The 19,400-nt window shown below is 40.1% G+C and overlaps 1 protein-coding gene across 1 annotated transcript in view; it reads right to left on the reverse strand.

Moving 5' to 3' along the window:
* Window positions 1-19,400, reverse strand: part of col22a1 (collagen, type XXII, alpha 1) — a 71,027-nt gene that overhangs the window by 12,830 nt on the left and 38,797 nt on the right. The window contains exons 24-46 of the mRNA XM_035430616.1: window positions 16,674-16,727; window positions 15,915-15,959; window positions 15,553-15,606; window positions 15,301-15,354; window positions 15,082-15,135; window positions 14,711-14,755; window positions 14,553-14,615; window positions 12,751-12,804; window positions 12,394-12,435; window positions 12,128-12,160; window positions 11,586-11,639; window positions 10,387-10,440; window positions 10,153-10,206; window positions 9,941-9,994; window positions 9,778-9,831; window positions 7,857-7,961; window positions 6,615-6,659; window positions 4,155-4,232; window positions 3,030-3,099; window positions 2,872-2,897; window positions 2,591-2,644; window positions 615-659; window positions 398-433 (exon numbers count right to left, since the gene is read on the reverse strand). Coding sequence (XP_035286507.1) covers window positions 398-433; window positions 615-659; window positions 2,591-2,644; window positions 2,872-2,897; window positions 3,030-3,099; window positions 4,155-4,232; window positions 6,615-6,659; window positions 7,857-7,961; window positions 9,778-9,831; window positions 9,941-9,994; window positions 10,153-10,206; window positions 10,387-10,440; window positions 11,586-11,639; window positions 12,128-12,160; window positions 12,394-12,435; window positions 12,751-12,804; window positions 14,553-14,615; window positions 14,711-14,755; window positions 15,082-15,135; window positions 15,301-15,354; window positions 15,553-15,606; window positions 15,915-15,959; window positions 16,674-16,727 — 1,227 coding nt within the window. The remainder of the gene's footprint in view (window positions 1-397; window positions 434-614; window positions 660-2,590; window positions 2,645-2,871; window positions 2,898-3,029; window positions 3,100-4,154; window positions 4,233-6,614; window positions 6,660-7,856; window positions 7,962-9,777; window positions 9,832-9,940; window positions 9,995-10,152; window positions 10,207-10,386; window positions 10,441-11,585; window positions 11,640-12,127; window positions 12,161-12,393; window positions 12,436-12,750; window positions 12,805-14,552; window positions 14,616-14,710; window positions 14,756-15,081; window positions 15,136-15,300; window positions 15,355-15,552; window positions 15,607-15,914; window positions 15,960-16,673; window positions 16,728-19,400) is intronic.

Here is a 19,400-nt window from a genome sequence, read left to right on the forward strand (position 1 = left end):
AAATCAGTCCTTATTTTTACCAAGAAACTGAATGAATGAATGAATGCATGTACTCGTAGTTTTGTCAGAAGGATGAATTTTTAGGATGCAAACTGTAGCAAATTGCTTTTTCGCTCTTGAAAAGAACACGGCTATAATGAGGATGTTTCCACACTTCTTCTAAATGTCATGGCACCCAGAGAGCTGTAAGTTGTTAGAGTACTGACATAAATAATGTGACAATAACAATGCAAAATAATACAGTTAATAACTGGTACCATATTGTTAACAGTAACCTCTCACATTCAAAAAATATTCATATTATTGACCTCACAGAAGTGTCACAATTGTGTAAATGGATGGTGATTTAAAATATGTTATGTAAGCCACCATCATTTAAATGTTTAACATTCCTTACCTTCAGATCTAACTGTGAGATGTCAGCGGCTTTCCCCTGGGGAAAAAAAAAAAAAAAAGGCCAACTGTCAGATTTATTTTGTTAAATATGACATTATCTTTTCAAGGGGGCATAGAGTCAGTGCCTTTGGGACAAGGCACATAGGCTTTTTGTGCTGTTACCTGATGTTGTTACTCATGCTCATCACCTATAACCCAAATGAAAAGTCAATGCATACCGGCTCTCCGGTTGTCCCCTTCTCTCCTGGCCTTCCTGGTAAACCCTGCCAAACAGAGGATGAGTCATAACGTCAGTTACCACAGAGTCATTGGCAGATATAATGAATAGCATAAAACAAGAAACAATAAAAGATAATACAATTAAATTTATTAAAATAACAACGCTTGCAAATGACTTAATAAGCAAAAACAATAAAAACAGACATTAAATCTCAAGACATGTCAATCTAGCTTTGAAAAGGCCATATAGTACAGGAGGAGAAAAATCTACTACTAGGAAAATAATACATCAAAGTTCATAGATTTACAGTTGACGTGCTCAGTAGGGATAACATTTTGTGACACAACTGAAAGAAATATTTTTGGCTGAGAGAATGTTTGAACCTTTGGCAACCCACTCAACTGACCTTCTAAATTGTAAGCACTATTCTGAAATGAAGACACTGCCATGACATTAGTCAAGTAAGAGTGCTGCAGAATTCTAATTTGATTTAGCATGCTTTTACAGCTAGTTAATCTTTTTAGGCTCCCCAAAAAATACGGTTATGAGAGATTACTGTAGATCAAACAGATGCTTGACTCGGTGTTCCTGGTGAGGAAATGACATTTTCCCATCCATATTTTGCACCTGGTCATAAGCTAATATAGCAGCATAAATGTTACTAACAAAAGCTTCCTGTCATTAAGAGAAACAGGACATGGGATGAGTCACCTATCTTTTCTGAATTATTATTTTTACTTGTACTCTATTAAATACAGAACTAGATGTTCCTCATGTCCACTTCTTATAGAGCTCAGTGATCTTGTGGTCTAAATTTAATAGACTAGTCGTTTGCGTGTTTGTCATCATTAATATCATTAAGTCATTTAGTAACCACTGTTTGGCATATATAAACCAATGCAGGGATAATGATGAGGGATAATGATGAGTCATTTTGATGTGAAATTGTGCATTTCTAATGCTGTGGAGAAGATTGTTCAGAGCGAGCCTTAAGGTAGATAACATGAGAGGAGGTAAGGGGGAGAACAAAAGGGGTTTCGAAGTGAATGTGAGCAGAAACGAGTCAGATGAGGAGCGGAGCCCGCGGGTCGCTCCAGAGAAGCAAAGAATAAAGAAGACAAGTAGAGCGACAGAATATTCAGCTGAGGGCGAGGAAAAGCAAGGCTCCCGCGAAAATGTCGGAAGAGAGATTAACGGTAATCTGCCGAAGCGCTGGAGCGGAACGCTTTGAAAGGAGCACACCGCAAGGAAACGGCAAGAAATGAGTTTCGCGTGCGAGTCGAAGAACAAGAAAGCCCCGCTTTACAGGGGAGCTGACGGTGATCACCGTATTTTAGCGGGAGGGGAAGGGGGACGGTGATTTTTATGAGAAGGGATGAAAATAAGGAAAGGGTTTTGAGAAGGTCGTATACTCCTGGAATGCATGCAGACTTGCATTCTAGCTGCTTGTCACTGTTGCACACCCATGCCTCGTGTCCTATTCAGGGCTGTAGCACATGAGATGTACGCTATGGAGATGCTCACACTGCATCGCATCCCAGCTAGCCAAATATCACTTTTACAAATGTACCCTAGGTTCTGGAAAGTTGTAAAAAAAAAAAAATTATCTTGTTTTTGTGATTTTGCTAGCTGACAGATTAACCTATAAAATATTATACTGCAGAAATAAAACACTTTGTTATCAGAGGTTGTAAAAAAATAAAAAATGAAAAACAAACCTAAATGTTCCTGCAATGTTGGCATGTACTCCAACCTTACTGCAAAGTTATAAAAGGTTAATAATGTTCTATGCTTTTTGTGATCATGTCACACTCTTGTGTCCTAAGAGATATATTGCATTGTATTTTACCCCACTTTATCATTTGAGTTCATTACTGTATCATAAGGCCTATGTGAATACCACTTGCTGCATTTTTGTTTGAATTCAAATAACATACTTTATAAATGTTTCCGTTGAATGCTTATTGTACTCACATTGTGTCCAGCAGGTCCCTGAGGACCAGCTACACCAGGTGGACCCCTAGCACCCTGCATTGTAGAAATTCACACATCAAATATCAATAAAAATTCAAAGACAATACCAGCAGTTCTTATTATGCATACCTTTTTCAAAAAGAGACAACATTCAAATCCAAGCTTGTATGTGGGAGCTTCAATATTCATTGCCATTGTATGGTTTCAGTATAGTACATTTTTGCATGCGCAGAAACTTAAAAACAAATTGAGTTCAAATAAATACAAGCTTGAATTCCCACCTGGTTGGATAGCAAGTAAATTAGCTCTTGACACACATTAAAACGTTATTTAATTAAAATAATGCAATGCAGTAATTAATATGTCACCAGGCATTCATGGCCTATTGAAGGCTAAAAGTAATTGCTTGCCTGCCAATATTTATTTGCTTAAATTTTACCTTCATTCCAACTGAGGAACATTTCCATTCTTACCATGAGACCTGGTTCACCATTTTGTCCAGGAGGTCCCTAAAACAACATGTGTTTAGGTCTTAGTTATTTTAGCTCATTTTTTTGGGTCAGCAAAAACATAGGCTAATCACATTGTACCAACATAGGATATAGAAAACAAATGTAACACTGTAGGACTAATGACCTGAGTTTAAAAAAAATCCATACACAAAATACTTCATTCCTACTACCAATGTGAGATGATGCGTAAGTCCTATAAAAAGAATGTATCACTATTTAAATAAAGAACCTATAGTGGTAGGGGTCATATTGAATTTCAGTGAAAGTAATATCTGTTTCCTCTATTAGTAGTTACTTCCCATAGCAACAGGCTGTGGAATACAACGTGTGTGGACTAATTTTGTTTCGGTGTAAGTATGTGTGTGAAAGCACATGCCTCTTTCTCCCCATTTGGATTTCCCAGTTGTGTAATTAGGCTTGGTCCACAGCAGAAACACCCTCAGACGAGTATAAATGTCTTTCACTCTGCATTTGGAGGTCAGTTTTCTCCGCAGTCCAGCAGCTTATCCGCATAGTCATTGTGCTGGGTAGATTCACTTCACATACAGTACAGTTGGCAAAGGGGAGCTGCAAGCACCCCACTGACCAGAGCAGCTGCCCTTGCATGATGACAGAGGGAAAATGCTGCCAACCAAAGCCCTCCATTTCCTGGGTGATGCTACGGTCAAGTGTGTCGCACAGTCAGCATTGGCATGATAGAGATTTCATACCGGAGTAGAGTGCAACCAGATAATGGGTGATTTAGCAAGATTTATAACCAAACACTGAGTATATTGTTGTTTTAGAGCTGAAAGCTCTTATCTCCACAAAATGAAATTCTCAGAAGCAGCAAAAAAAAAGTGGTTTCTATTTTCCATTTACAAATGGGCATTATGTTTTATCTTTTGGGGTTCTGAGTTATGAAACTGGCAGTACATAGAGCCAGATGAGAACTTTCAAAATGGCAGAAATGGGGATACAAGGTTTTTGCACTTGTTCAGCGGTGTTTGTGCTTGTGTGCGCGCGTGTGCGTTAACAATAAGCACACAGGCACGTGTGGAAGGCGCAATTACCGGGGGTCCGGTGGTGCCCTCTCCAGGGGGACCCCTGCCTCCTGGAAGTCCCTGCAGTCCTGGGGCTCCAGGGGGACCCTGTAAATACAGAATCAGAACTGAGGACCAGAATCCAACCCACTGCTACTGTACAACAAAATCCTTTATCATCCAGTGTGTGAAGGCGTTGTCAGCACTGAATTATTCACTTCTTTTAATGGACCACGGGAACACGTGTGCATTTAATTCAAGCTCTTTCCATCTGCAATTCAACCAGTCATGAAGCACTGTGTGTCCCATCTTTTTTTTTTTTTTTTGTTCCAGGGCAAGATTTTCCCAGGACACTGCGTATCCATACACGCACGGTAACAAGGTTGTGGTGTAATACAAAAAGCAGGGCTGTCTTTATGCATGCACATTTGCTGGCTCAGTTTACCCTCTGGGGTTCATTGATTAATGACTTCATGGTATTATGGAATCAATAAGCCACTAGTCTCCAAACAAGCCAGATTTATCAAATTGCATCTTGTAAATTTTCTGATTACATTGCCCTCTAAATATTTCTCCTTCAGCTTTATGAAATTACTTTATTGACTGGTGTGCAGCCACAGGCTCGCCAAGGGAACCCGAAGAGTGTGCACTGCCTGCTCGGCCATAAATGTGTTATCTGACATTATCTATATCAATAGGCAACGCTTAATATATGTCACCACGCATCACTGATTTTTGGCCTTGTGCAGTCAGACATTGAAGTGCGATATGCCCAATGGGGAGTATGCACATACTGTAGGCCTCCAGGAATTAGTCTGTTTCAGTCGTTGGGTCTCCATGTTCTGTAAGGTTACTGTACGTACAGTGCAGTCCTTAAGTATTTGGACAGTTATACATTTTTTGTTGTTTTGGCTCTGTACTCTAGACATTGGATTTGAAATGAAACAATGAATATGAGGTCAAAGTGCAACTTTAATTTTATGGTATTTACATGCACGATCCATGTAGGAATTACAGCCCTTTTTTACATAGTCACCCCATTTTAGCGGACCAAATATCATTATCCCCAATGAAGTCCTCATATTTAGTCCTTGGTTGCAAATTCTTTGCATTCAATGACTGCCTGAAGTCTGTGACCCATAGACATGACCAGATGCTGGGTGTCTTCCCTGGTGATGCTCTGCTGCAATGCAATGCCATCTTCAATCTTCAGTTTGTTTCAGGGAAATGTTGCCTTCAGTCCTGTCTTCAGAAAGTGAGGCGCATGTTCAATTGGATTCAACATGAGTGATTGACTTGGACAGTCAAAATCACTCCACTTTTTGGCCCAGAAAAAACTACTTGGTTGCTTTAGTAGTGTGTTTGGAGTCACTGTCCAGCTGCAAGGTGAAGTTCCATACAATGAGTTCTGAGGGATTTGGTTGGAGCTGAGCAGATAAGATGTACTTGTACACTTCAGACTTCATCCTGCTTCTGTTGTCACATCATCCATAAATGAGCCAGTTCCAGTGGCAGTCATACATGCCCAAGCCATAACACACCATCCACCATGTTTCACTGATGGGGTGGTATGCTTTGAATCATGATCAGTTCCTTTTTTACTCCACACTTTTCTCTATCCATCACTTTTATAGAGGTTAATACTAATCTCATCTGTCTATAACTTCCAAAACTCTACAGTTTATTGTAGTTTTTAGTAACCTCCATTATGTTCTTAAGACTTACCAGTGGTTTGCATCCTGTGGTGAACCATCTGAGGTTAAGATAGTGTATTCTTCTTTATGGTAATCTTTGACACATCTATATCTACATCCAGGAAAGTGTTTTGGATGTATTCAACAGCTGAAAAGGGTTTCTTCTTCACAGTTGAAAATATTATTCAGTCATCCACTATTGTGTCCCATGATCTACCAGGTTGTTTGCTAATCCTGAGTTCACCAGTGTGTTATCAGGAATTCTTGCTTCCCAATAATGTATGAAATAGTTGATTTTGACACACCCAATGTTTTATTTATTTATCTCTGATCGATTCTTTATGATTTTTCAGCCTCATGATGGCCTGTTTTAATTGGTCCTCATAGCAACAATAGACTCCGAATGTAAACTTCACACCTGCAGTCAACTCTAGACCTTTTGTTTGTTTGCTTTCTTGTGTATGAGCTAGTGATGAAAAAAAAACAGCTGGCCAAGAAAAGCTAACCAGCCAATTGCACAATTACTATTTGTTTTCGAAAACGGGGGGACTATGCATAAAAAGGGCTGCAGTTCCTGCAAGGTTCACCTGATACTGATCTACATACCCGCAAGTTAAAGCTGACAGTCAGCACAAAATTCATTTGTATTAGATTATGAGGATATATGTAAATATGCATTTTAAGGAGCACCAGTTTAGCTTCAATGCACAAGATTCGCATTGCATGCACGCATCATCGTTTTACAGGGAGCAGCCCAGGGAGTACTGCTTCCCCAGCAGATTTTTAATCACCCTACCTTGGGGCCCTGAGGTCCTGGCAGTCCTTGTGATCCAGGTGGTCCCTGAAAATGCAAAATGAATCGAAAATTGAATTAGTTTCCCCTCAGCACAAGTCCCACACTGAGACCAGCGCCGTAGTTACCTGCTTTTCCTGGGGGTAAAAAAGAACTGTTAGAAGTGATGATTGCACTAAAGTGCTTCGCCATTGTGTTGCGCGGGTGAGGTATTCGTCTGCCACTAACGCAGCTGTAAACTGGCGCTGCTATGAATAGCAGCACCTGCAAATCGAAAAGTTACGGCCCTCGTTAATTCAACGCGCCGGGATTAAACTGCGACCGTGCTGTTTTCCGGGCACAGTCAGCACATTCGCAAAAACTGTTAACGCGCTTCACACTCAGAGCTGAGAGAGTAATACTTGGTAGCATAAATCACGTTTTGGAGGCACTAGTAGACATACACTCACCGGCCACTTTATTAGATACACCTGTTCAACTGCTTGTTAACGCAAATATCTAATCAGCCAATCACGTGGCAGCAACTCAATACATTTAGGCATGTAGACATGGTCAAGATGATCTGCAGAAGTTCAAACCAAGCATCAGAATGGGGGAAGAAAGGTGATTTATGTTACTTTGAATGTGGCATGGTTATTGGTGCCAGACGGGCTGGTTTGAGTATTTCAGAAAGTGCTGGGATTTTCACGCACAACCATCTCTAGGGTTTACAGAGAATGGTCCGAAAAAGAGAAAATATCCAGTGAGCGGCAGTTCTCTGGGCAAAAATGCCTTGTTGATGGCAGAGGTCAGAGGAGAATGGCCAGACTGGTTCGAGCTGATAGAAAGGAAACAGTAACTCAAATAACCACTCGTTACAACCGAGGTATGCAGAAGAGCATCTCTGAATGCACACCACGTCAAACCTTGAAGCAGATGGGCTACAGCAGCAGAAGACCACACCCGGTACTAGCAAGTACCTAATGAAGTGGCCGGTGAGTGTAAGTCCCTCTGTTTAACGGAAAAGGTTATTTTTTTATTTTGTTTTTTTTGTACAGGAGTACACTTGCCAAGACATAATGAAGCAGGATGCAGTATGTATTCATGGTAGCTCTAAACTAGGAGATGTCAGAGCGGCATTATTATTGTTTTTGGATAGTTGCCAAAAGAAAGAAGAAAAAAACATTTCTTGTTCAATGACTCAGTAATTGGAAAAGGACCTAGAACACAGATGTTACTAAAGAAACACAGGTGTTTTTGTCTTACAGGCTGTCCGTCCTTCCCTTTCCCCGGTAACCCAGGGATTCCAGCCACGCCCGTCTCTCCGCGGGTTCCTGGGGGACCAGGACTTCCTTCTTTGCCTGTTTCTCCCTAGAAAAGAAAAATTGGAGATATACAGTACAGTGGAAATTGCTCCCACTCTCATTCCTAGCTTCTGCAACACTTCTCAGAACAACCATTGGGAATTCTCACTGTCAGATCACTTATCTGTGTGAGTATGGACTGGCCTACTGAACACTATAGGAATTCTATAGTGTATAGTTGGTTTTAACTTTGCTTGTTCATTAAAATGTTAATTGTTTATCAAAGATTGCTCAGAGAATTGGGAAGAACTTGTCCCTGGCTCACTGTTCTCCCTAAGCAAAATAGCAGGCCACTAAAGTGGTTTGAGGTGACTGAAGTTCTCTAAAATGTATTTTAGCATAATCCGTGAGCAATTCTACAAAGTAAATTCAATGACCTCAAAACACTGCTTAAAACTAATACTAAAAAACTACTTTGATCTACTTACTGTAGGTTTCTGTCAAACCATCCCTATTACACTACTGTTACAACATATTCAACATCTCACATCCATATATATATATATATATATATATATATATATATATATATATATAGTCATGTTAAAATTATAAAATGATTCAAAATAATTGATAAAAATTTAGAATTTTTTTTTTTAATGTACCTAATTTTCTCATCTAAACATTTCCAGGTGCTGAGATATCTATGTTGGAAATATATTATATTTACATAACATTTATGTATTATATAACAAGTACAGCAACATTTGTTAAATGCCTTGAGAACAGTGTCTGTAAGTTTAGCCCTATACTTTATTACGCATACGTCAAATTTGTGACTGATTGACCCAAAAACAGGGAAAACATGCAGCCCCAAATCCCACTGCTTCTAGCCACAGTGTGCTCTGCCAGCCAGAGTAAACGGTGATCAGCATGTTCCATTTGTTCAGTTTAGGCTTGAATATGAAGGGACTGATGACCCCATTGCAACTGCTTGCAACCTTAAATGCACTCCGCCCATCGATTCTGACTGAGTTGGAACATTTTGTTTGCCTAAGATGGTGGTGCTTGCTCATATTTACTGAGCATTGATTGGCATGTTACAATCTGCCAATCACCACACAGGTTCATTAGAGGTCTTTGCTAGCTTCCCTTATGGAAACAAAATACAGTGCAATATATTTAAATAATAAATAAATTAGAAAGATAATGCAACACTTCATAATATATGAGCAACACACGATTCCAGCTTTCAGATACTGGAACTTGTTCATCCTGTGACATATAACTATTATATTTTTCAGACATTCCAGTATATATCCACTATTTCACAAAATAAAGTAAATCCCATTTCCATAAACACTGATGAAGCAGTATCTAATTAATTTAAACCTATAAATAAAAAGTAGTTAGTAGTAGCTGATCTAAGACATGAAAATATTCTTATTAACATGCTTAACCCACCTTCCTGGCCATGTCATTAAGATGCGTACAAGACTCCATAATTATCTAATGCATATTAATGCCATTATAAAGACCTCAAAGGCCCTGCCATTGGCCCATGGCCTTGTGTCATTAGCCAGTGATGACAGGTAGCCTTACAGGCTGCGGCGAGACAAAAACACGGTTTCATCCTGCGCCAGTATCCTTCATCCTGTCACCGCGCCGCCGGCTAGCCTCCCCTTTGCGCCGGGTGCCAACAGGCTCGCCTATCTGATGCTCTTTTCTGATTGGCCCTCGCTCTCCCGGCTCTGACTCGCAGACAGGTGCGTGAGAGGGGCGCGGCAGGCGGCCCTGCCATTTAACGGGGTGTCTGGTGCGGCCGTGCGCTCGTTCGCGCTGCGAGCGGTCGGCGGGGGGGGGGGGGGGGGGGGGGCGGATACCTTTTCTCCTCTCGGCCCCACTGGTCCGGGGGGGCCTGTTTTTCCAGGGACTCCCTGCGAGAGAGAACAGGGAAGAGAACAATAGGCACAATGACCCGCTGCGTTCAATCACTGGCAGCGACGCACGCTCCATGTCAAATGCATCCTCGGGTAGCGGACGTACCACGTTGCCTGGCAACCCGCGAGGACCCAGTTGGCCTTGCTGACCCGGCGGACCCTGCAAAGCAAACCAAAATAATATTATGGGATGCACTGAAAATGGAGGACGAAACCAGTCTGTGGAGATTGACACAGTGGTTCTATCAGACCAAAAGGGTGTCAGCCCAAACGACAGCACCCCCACCACATCACATCAGTGCATTGTGGGTAACTTACTGGATCTCCAGCACGCCCAGTCTCTCCTTTGACACCTGCGTCTCCCTTCGGTCCCTGTTAGCGGTTGTGGGACAAGAACAAGAACATTGCCTCTTAATAATGAATATTAATTACTACTTCAGACATCACACTCACAAAAGAAGACATGGCCGTATGACAAACATTAGCATGGCACCACGTGGATTCAGTGCCATGGATATGTTGAAGGGGTGGCATAGCTTAAATACTGCTTACCAGTGGACCTGGTGGACCGCGGTGACCCTGTTCACCTGGCAATCCCCTAGAACCCTTCAGAGAATGGTCATATATTAGTGCAGAATCGCAATTACATAAATTATATAAAACCTCAAATAACTTAATTATTATACAAAAACATACCTTTTTACACCTGTAGATTGGTACCTCATAGTTTAGTGGTAAGTGTAATATGAAATTATAAATGTGAATGTAAATGCAGTCATAACAATTAACCTTTATAAAGATACTCGTATCCATATTGGAAATAACAAGAATAAATTTCACTGAACTTATCATCTGTATCTGCACTCTTTTTGACATACATGGAACTTGTGCTCCAGTTGGTGTTGGTGATGTCTGTCAAACATACTAAAAAAGACTGTTCTAAGAGCTTATCAATCTGAACAAAAAATCTGGGGAAGCAAATGCATATTATTTTACTGAGTACGCTCACTGTCTTCTAAATGGCTGAGAGACCTCCAGAGACAGTTTGATTCTTATCATCTTATCCATACGTTGTGTAAATGACATTAACTTCTCAGCACAATAACAAAGACGAACACTGGAACCATTATATCAGCTGAAAACCCTTAAAAAGATGTATGCAGTAAGATAAAGGGAAAAACCTCTTCATTACAGCAGGTTTTTTAAAAACATAAACAGTAGCACACCTTTGCTTCAGGATGATGTTGACAAAAAAGGGCTAAAACATGAAAATACACAGATTCAAGGCCTTGTAACATTGACAAGCTTTAACCTGACATGTTACTAAAAGTGTGTTCTAATTCAGGTCATTCTTACAGATTGCAGACATACACTGATGGTATGTTTGAGTTTACAGTGTATGTAAAAAAAAATATATATATATAAATAACACCAGGTGGGAAATTGCTGAAAGCTGTCCCTGATTAAAAATGAATTGGAGACATGTCTCTACCCTTTGCCCAATCAAGATGGTTCTGATGTGATCACTGTCAGCAAGCACACTGGTAAGTACACCAGAAGCATCAGGCTACTTGTGCAACTCTTTCCAAAGAAACATTAGCTCTCTTCTGACATCTAGTGGCTCATTCACTGCACCACGACTTCTCTCTGTCAAAGGGGCCAGAACACCAATTTGCTACTCTACAGACTAACTATATTTACAATTATGGCATATATTGAGTATTTTCTACAGAATTCTGCAAATTACTTACAATGTTTCCTGGTTTCCCTTGGTCTCCCTTCTCGCCTCTTTCTCCAGGTTTCCCCTGAGTAAATAAGAAACAACTCAAATAAAACCAGGCAGACAATATGCATCTCCTCATTTATACTGTCCAGATAGGCAGTAACTGTCTCTGTGTGCAATCTGTATTCATATGTCCACTTCATTATGACACTTAATCCTGAGCAATGTTCATAACAATGCAATGTAGTTTGGTATCAATTGTGTTACAGACTATAGTCAACAGTTATATCTACACTGCTGTTCATATAACCTTAGTGTATGCACTATGTTGTAGGTCAGTCACTCAGTTAAATTAATAAATGTAAATGTCTTGCACCACACTCTGGGATCTGCTTGAAAATGCAGCCTCAGTGTAAGTAAATGCTCAGAGTATACTTTGCTTCAGATTTTTACAGTAAAGAATATAACATGTTTTGTCATATTGAATATTTGGGCAGAACATATGACTAACATATGAGAGAAATTAGATATTACCTGAATATAATAGCATAGCAACAGCTAAATACTCACTGGTTCGCCAGGCTCTGGGATTATATTGGCAACCTAGACAAAAACAAATCCATGTATTGACGTTTGTTCACTATATATTCATAAGCATTATCACCTCACATTATCACCTTACATTTATCACATACATACAGTAAGTTACAACAACAGACTTTTTAAATGCTATTTTTACACTCTGAGTCAGGGTCTGGTCATAAAATGAAAAGGTTGCAATGGTATTTTTTTTTGTCAAATGCATGCAACGATGCATGTGACACCGCGCTACTTACATTTCCTGGGAGTCCGGGCGATCCCTTGGGCCCCACGTCACCCTGAGGACAGACACAGTTGCTGAACATCATGACTGCCCAACATTAATGATCTAATGAAGCTAAATTTCCTTTGACAGCTACTACTACAATACAGCACTCAAGACTTAAAACATGGTTTCCCAGAAAAGTCTCCACTCAATAAAAGTTAAGTGTTCCTGTCGGAAAGAAATGTGTTAATCTCAGTGTAAACCACTGCTCTGTATAAGCACTCTAGAAATTCAATTTCGATCAGCTCAGGAATTTGTCAGGGTAAGGTATTATTCTTTTAATCAGGTAATCATTTGCATGTGTATGTCAAGCACCAATTAATCTCACCTTGTCACCTCTATCTCCTTTAGGCCCAAAAGATCCTTCCCGTCCTCGTTCACCCTGGTTTAGCAAAAATGATTTGAGACTTAATATTTCCCTTCAGGTCTAACTAAGAGACACAATATTCCTTGACATGCAGATTAGCACAGTGCACAATCTGAAACCTGAAATTACAAGAACATCAAAGATTAATAAGTGTCAAACCCCACCATATCCTGTAACTGTACTGTACACCCACTCGTTATTAAAAATGATTCTGGCACGGAGAGGTAATCAAGCTCATGGCCATCTGAGCTGTCAGCCTGGCTTTCAGCAGTTGTCCACCAGGTGTCCTCGTTTGATTTGTTTGTCCTCATTGTGTAAATCATTTGTCAGTCAGCAGGAACACAGGACTAATTAGAAAATTAGGGACCAATTATGAGGCGTTTGTCAGTGCAAAACAATGAAATGATGTTGTTATGGATAACTGTGAAGGAATTACAACATTGACGTGCAAACAACCTCAAGATCAACGACAGAATAAAAACAAGTCCAATTAGTACACTGACAGATTTATTTTGCACATCTGGCAAATTATCTTTACACCACAGCACTAGATTATGATTTTTTTGGCAGTTAAAGACACACAAAAATAAACAGTGTGAAACATAGACAGGCAAGGAGGCAGTGAGAGACAGCATGGTCTCATTAAGGATTTAACAGGCATCGGCAAGTGGAAATATTATTTGAAAAAGTGGAACCCTTAAAGTTATGTGCATTTTTAACAACTATGCGGTGAAACAAGCTAAAAATCATCCAAGCAAGAGAATAATGCATGAGACATTTGCACTGGAAGGTTGTTCTCTACTGATAAGATGGCCTCCTGAGCCATGCAAATCCAGGAACTTTAATATTCTGCCGCAGAGCACCATTCTAAATACACTGGGTTTTAGTCAGGGCTTATTGAGATGGAGATGGACATTACACTCAGCACTACTGCACTGAAGGAGCTTAACAGATTAATGGTCTGGAGAAACGGCTCTCGCTTGTTGCACAACATGGCGAGAATCAGACCGACCTCGTCCTGAGGTTTAAGGGTCGGGAACGCAACATTTATACAACCTAAAATAAACTGGTTTATTTTTGAGACTTCCATTCACCCTAACCCACTGTTGCCTCCCATGGCTGTGTTTTAACATAGCGCTGCCAATTGCTTAGAAGGAATTCAATCTCTTATAGTGGGGTCAGTGAGTCATTTTTCTGTTCTTTCAAACATGGGCTGAAGTTGTGCTTTTTTCCATTGTGTGTGTGTGTGTGAGAGGGAGAGAGTGTGTGTGCTTGTGTGTGTGCGTGTATGTGCCTGTGTGTGTGTGTGTGTTTGTGCGTGTGCACGCTTTTTCAGTTGCTTCTGAAAACGTCCAGTGTGTAACAGCCTGTCTATAAATAGCCCAATCCAAAGGGAAGATGGTATCGACCACGTCCTCTTTTCATTCCACATTCCATCAGCAGAGCTTGTGCATTAATCAAGCCAGAGGAGCACACTGTATGTGCAGACTGCAGTGGGAGTTGCCGGTGTGGGGTGAGACGTGACAAAGTCCCTGCAGGTAATGCTAATGGCAGTTATTCCCCCGACTTGCACTGGTGTGGTCCAGATTTCATACAAGCACTTAGGGCCGAACTGCACATAGGAACAGTATCTTAACAGAATGAGCCACCCGCCACAATGTGTTTGCTTAATAACACGCGTGGTGCCATTAGCCTTTTCCCATCTGTAATGCTATATGCCCTGCTAGGTTTTGAGAAGTTTAACAGCAGAAGGCTTATTCTACCTGAGAGCCCTTCTCCCCTCTCGGCCCAGCGACGCCCGTCTGTCCTGGCAGTCCGGCCTCCCCCTGTAAAAGAGAGAATGACGCGTCAGCTCGCCACAAAAGGCCATTCACGCTCTCTCGGCGGAAGCGGCCATTTTGGTGCCACGAGGACCACTCACCCTCTCCCCAGCAGGTCCCCTGGGACCAACAGTGCCATCCGCGCCCTAAAAAACAGGAGAGTGCATCAAAGACACGTTGAGGCGAGAGTGTTCAGCTGATCGCCCCATCGCTGATGACATCATCACATCTTCAGCAACACCATGGTTCATATCAGATTGTGTGTGGAAACTGATTTTCCTCCCTCTGATACCTGGTGACCAGCGCTACCCGTCACGGTACAGTGAGCGCTCTGTCCCCATTTCCGCAAACCCGAGTTTGTTTTTCCACTCAATGTTGCTTTGAAAACATGTCACCCGTATATTTTTATGGCAGTTAAACAATAATTATGCTGATAACAAAGTTATTGTAGCGTAGCTACAGTAACAGCTACCTTAGGGCCGGGTTTTCCAGGAAATCCATCTAGACCTGGTTCACCTGGAGGCCCCTGTAAGAGGAAAACAGAGAAGAGAAGCAACACGGAGTCCAGATGTGATACTGATAAATACTGGATGTCACATAGCACTTCATAACCAGTCCAACACTTTCCTCTTTCTACTAGTAAGAGTAAAACACTGTCGCGTGCATCACTGAAGCACTGGGAAGCACTGACCTTTGCCCCATCATTTCCTGGGAATCCATCAAGCCCGTCTTTACCAGGTAAACCCTAAGGCAAGAGAAAGATCAGAACGGTCAGCTTAAGTCACATGGGCAAACTGTTTCTACTGGCAGTGAACGCTAACAGCAGTAAACTTTCTCAGAGAGACAGAGAGGAAGAGCTCTTCAGCATTAAGGAAGTCCTACATCGTGGACTGTCATACTCATACGATGCAGGTGTGCATCTCTGCCACAAGCCACTACTCACAGGTTTTCCCTGCTCGCCAGGTTTGCCTGAAAATCCGATTTCTCCGGGGAGTCCCTGAAGTTCAAAAATGAACACAAATGGACACATCATTTGAAATCAATGCTATTCTGATATGTAGTCCAACAAGAAAACTCAAATTCTGAAAATTCTGTATAATCTACTAAATGCATCAATCTCTGATTACAGTAAATGTGCAGTCTTTTCTCTTGTCAAGAAGCCGCAATGCATGCAATAATGGAGCCCCTGATTCTGTCAGTTATAATGTGTTGCCATTACAAAGCTGCCATTAACTTTTCATGATCAAGCTCTTAAAAAAAATCTGAAATCAATATTCTTCAATATCATTGATTTTCAGGACTCACAGGAGGGCCAGTTTTTCCAGGAGGACCAGTTTGTCCAGGAGGACCCTAAGAAGGGCAAAGCAAAAATAATCAGTTGAAACCCATCTCGAATCAATCATACGCAACTGAATGTTTTTCGACCATCAGGGATTTTGCATGTATCCACTAGAGGGAGGAAGAGAGTCAGGTACCCTTAAACTGCACAGAACATGATATAATTCAGAAAGAACTTAATGAGGGAAATAATCTATATTGTATTTCTTTCTTTCTACTTTTTTTTTTTTTACTTCAGCCTAAGTGTTTCCACAGACACTATTTGGAGAGCAGTAATATCAGGTATGTGCTACACAGAAAACAGATTAGTAGATCTTATAACGTTTCTCCAAATAGAAAAGATTTCCACAGGCCCAGATCAAATGGCCCATATGGCACCAAGCACTACACAAAACAAACAATCACTTGTGCTCGTGGATCAACAAATGATATACAAAAGGGACAAACCATTACAAGGTATTGTCAAGGGCGAAGTAGAGAGGCCATTAACCAACCCGAGGTGGTGAAACATAATGATGATCAGGCTTGTGTATTATTGCAAGGTTATGAAGCATATTCTGGGACTCCTATTATTGAATATGTTTATTAAAATAACATCCAAAGAAATGAAAGAAATTCCCAAGTTTCATAAGACAAATAGAAAACCAGATGTTTATGCATGGTAATAGGAGTATTTATACATTAGGAGTATGTGTGGCACTAACATTTATGAACATTTACACTTACTTGTGGTCCAGGTAACCCATCCACTCCGGGTAGTCCATTTTCACCTTTCTTACCCTGTGAACAATGAGACTAATTACATTATCAGAATATACAACATTGATAACCATTTCAGCAAATATGATGTTCTAAATTAATTAAAAGCAACCTATACATACTGGTTTGTTTATGTTAATTGTATTCAGCATAACTCCAGTGATTTTTTTTTTTTTTTCATAGCTATTGATTGTAGGATTGTGCTGCCCCCTGGTGCACAATACGAACATTTTCATTCTATTACAGCGTGAGCCCTGCAGGCGCTGCCTATTGGCAGGGAATGGGCAAATGAGAATGACTACAGTAAGCGGAGCTGTAGCTCTGATCAGCCAAGCCAATCAACCTGTCAGAGAAACTGACAGCACCATTACTGGTGCAACTCCCCTGCAGTGTTTTTCTCTCACACCCTTTGTTAAAAATAAGATACTCCACCAAGCCTCTACAATAAGATCTTTCCAATTTGGTTCAATGATGGGATTATGTGTATGGCAGGCTTATTCCACAGCATTGTCACTAGTACAACATACACTTAACATATCTTCCAATAATATCTAACATAACCTCCAATCAATTGTTTTGCTTATTTCCAGGCACGGTATTTTATTTAATCTAAAATGAGGTTTTCATCTGAATCGATGGTAAAGCCTTCTATTGATAATTTTTTACACCAAAAGACTCACCTACAACATGTTATATCTAAATTTTATTCGCTTCTATATTCTAATACCACAGCTAATTCAGAAAAGGCCATTTTCAAAGCTTTGGAAAAGGATCTGAGTTGAGACACAGATATGAAGTCTTGAACAAAAGTTTTACTAGATGCGCGTAAAATCTTCTCATGCAACAGAATTCAATAAATGCAATATAAAATGAGACACCACGTACACAGAACCCCTGCAATTCTAATGAAATGTACCCCTGTCAATTTTCAGCCCTATGCTGTAAATGCAAAACAGGTAAAGGGACACATAGCCCTCCATTATGGATTTGTCCTCTAATCACTATTTTATGGCAAAACATAGGAGATGAACTACAGAATAGGTTTACATTTTAAGTGTTAGATATACCCTTGGTTCTTTCTTTTTGGTGTATCAGGGGCTTCATATACACTGACACCCACACTATTTATGCTTGCCAACAAACTACTATTCATTCACACAAAATTTTATATTACTTAAACAGATTCAAGAACTGTTATTAATCAATAGTACTGTGAAATCTTTAAGTTTCTCCCCATAAAAAGCAGAGCTAGACTGAGGGAAGGAAATATTATAAATCATAAACTATGGGATCTATTTTTGAGCTTTTTTCCTCCATGTCTTTCTGATCGGTAGGTATACTAATATATAATCTTCTTTGGCTCTTACAATTTTGCCCTTTTGGGTTAAAGTAAGGGAAATGGGGGGGGGGGGGGGGGGGATGCTATTATAGGCATAAGGCCTGTGGAATGTTTTAATAAAGTTGTATAACTATTTGAATCCACTCATGTTTGTATTTATATTTCTACTTTTTTATGTTTAGCTTTACAGTTTCTTATTTTACTTGTATATTTTGATCCCAAGATGGTCATCTTTCTTTATATTTGTCATTTTACTTTATATTTACACTTTACATTTTTTATTTACATGTGCTATGTGTTCAAGCTGTCGCTGATGTGACGGGTTGGATGAATTAATACATTTTTTAAAAAGGCAAATAAAAATAATTGAATTATCCACATTTAAAATAACTTAAATGTAACTAATACATGCTAAAATATCTGCTCAAACAGCTCTGAGAGAAATGATCACAGCAGGTTTTGTAGTGATACAAACATGGAGAAATGACAAACAATGTTTTCCCCTCATCTGTACCACCTTATGTATTCTTCTATTTGTTTGACTGACAGGGTGCAGCGTAGTTTTAATCAGAAGAAAGTCCAGTCAAACAGAATTTTTCTTTAAGGGGTACACCATGGTCTCTCTGTGTGGTGAACCTGCAGTGCTTTCTTTGATCGGTGTTTTTATCTCTAAGTCTGAACAACACTTTAAAAGGGAGCCTATTTGAATACACCTTTATATGCACTTTGTCATCTTCGCAAAGTAAATGGACACGTCTTGACTTTGGGCTTGATTTCAAACTTCCATTGGACTTTAAAGCTGAAAGTGTCCCTATTTATGGAAAATTAATGCAAGCAAATGTTTCTTTATCAGTGCACAAACAAGATGGTGGAATAGTATATAAATAATTATATACAATGTTATGTGACAATCATTACATTAATGTCCTGAAAACATAAATAATGCTTCACATGGTCACCTGAGGTATGATGTACCTTATGTAATATGACCAAAAACAGAGCAGGCACAATTCTGCAGCAGTGTCTCCCTCTAGTGGTGCATGATGATGATACCACAGTAGTAATTGGTGTCATTGTGAGGACACTACTATTTCTGTGGTGTGCCAAAAATGACATTTGTTCGTCCAAGCTAAGCACAAACTCTATTGTACAGTTATACTGGATCTAACACAGACACTAATGTGAAATGATTATGCAGGTTATTCAGCAAGGAAACCCAAGGAAAGGAATACACCAGTATTCAAAATAAAAAGAAAACAGTGCTATAAATTACCAGGAGCATATTATCTAACAACATAATATGTTGAGCTAGCCAATGAAAAAAGAGCTACTTAGTGCTGCCTTGAAAAAGAATG

Source organism: Anguilla anguilla, chromosome 8 (genome assembly GCF_013347855.1).
Source record: "Anguilla anguilla isolate fAngAng1 chromosome 8, fAngAng1.pri, whole genome shotgun sequence".
Classification (NCBI taxonomy): domain Eukaryota; kingdom Metazoa; phylum Chordata; class Actinopteri; order Anguilliformes; family Anguillidae; genus Anguilla; species Anguilla anguilla.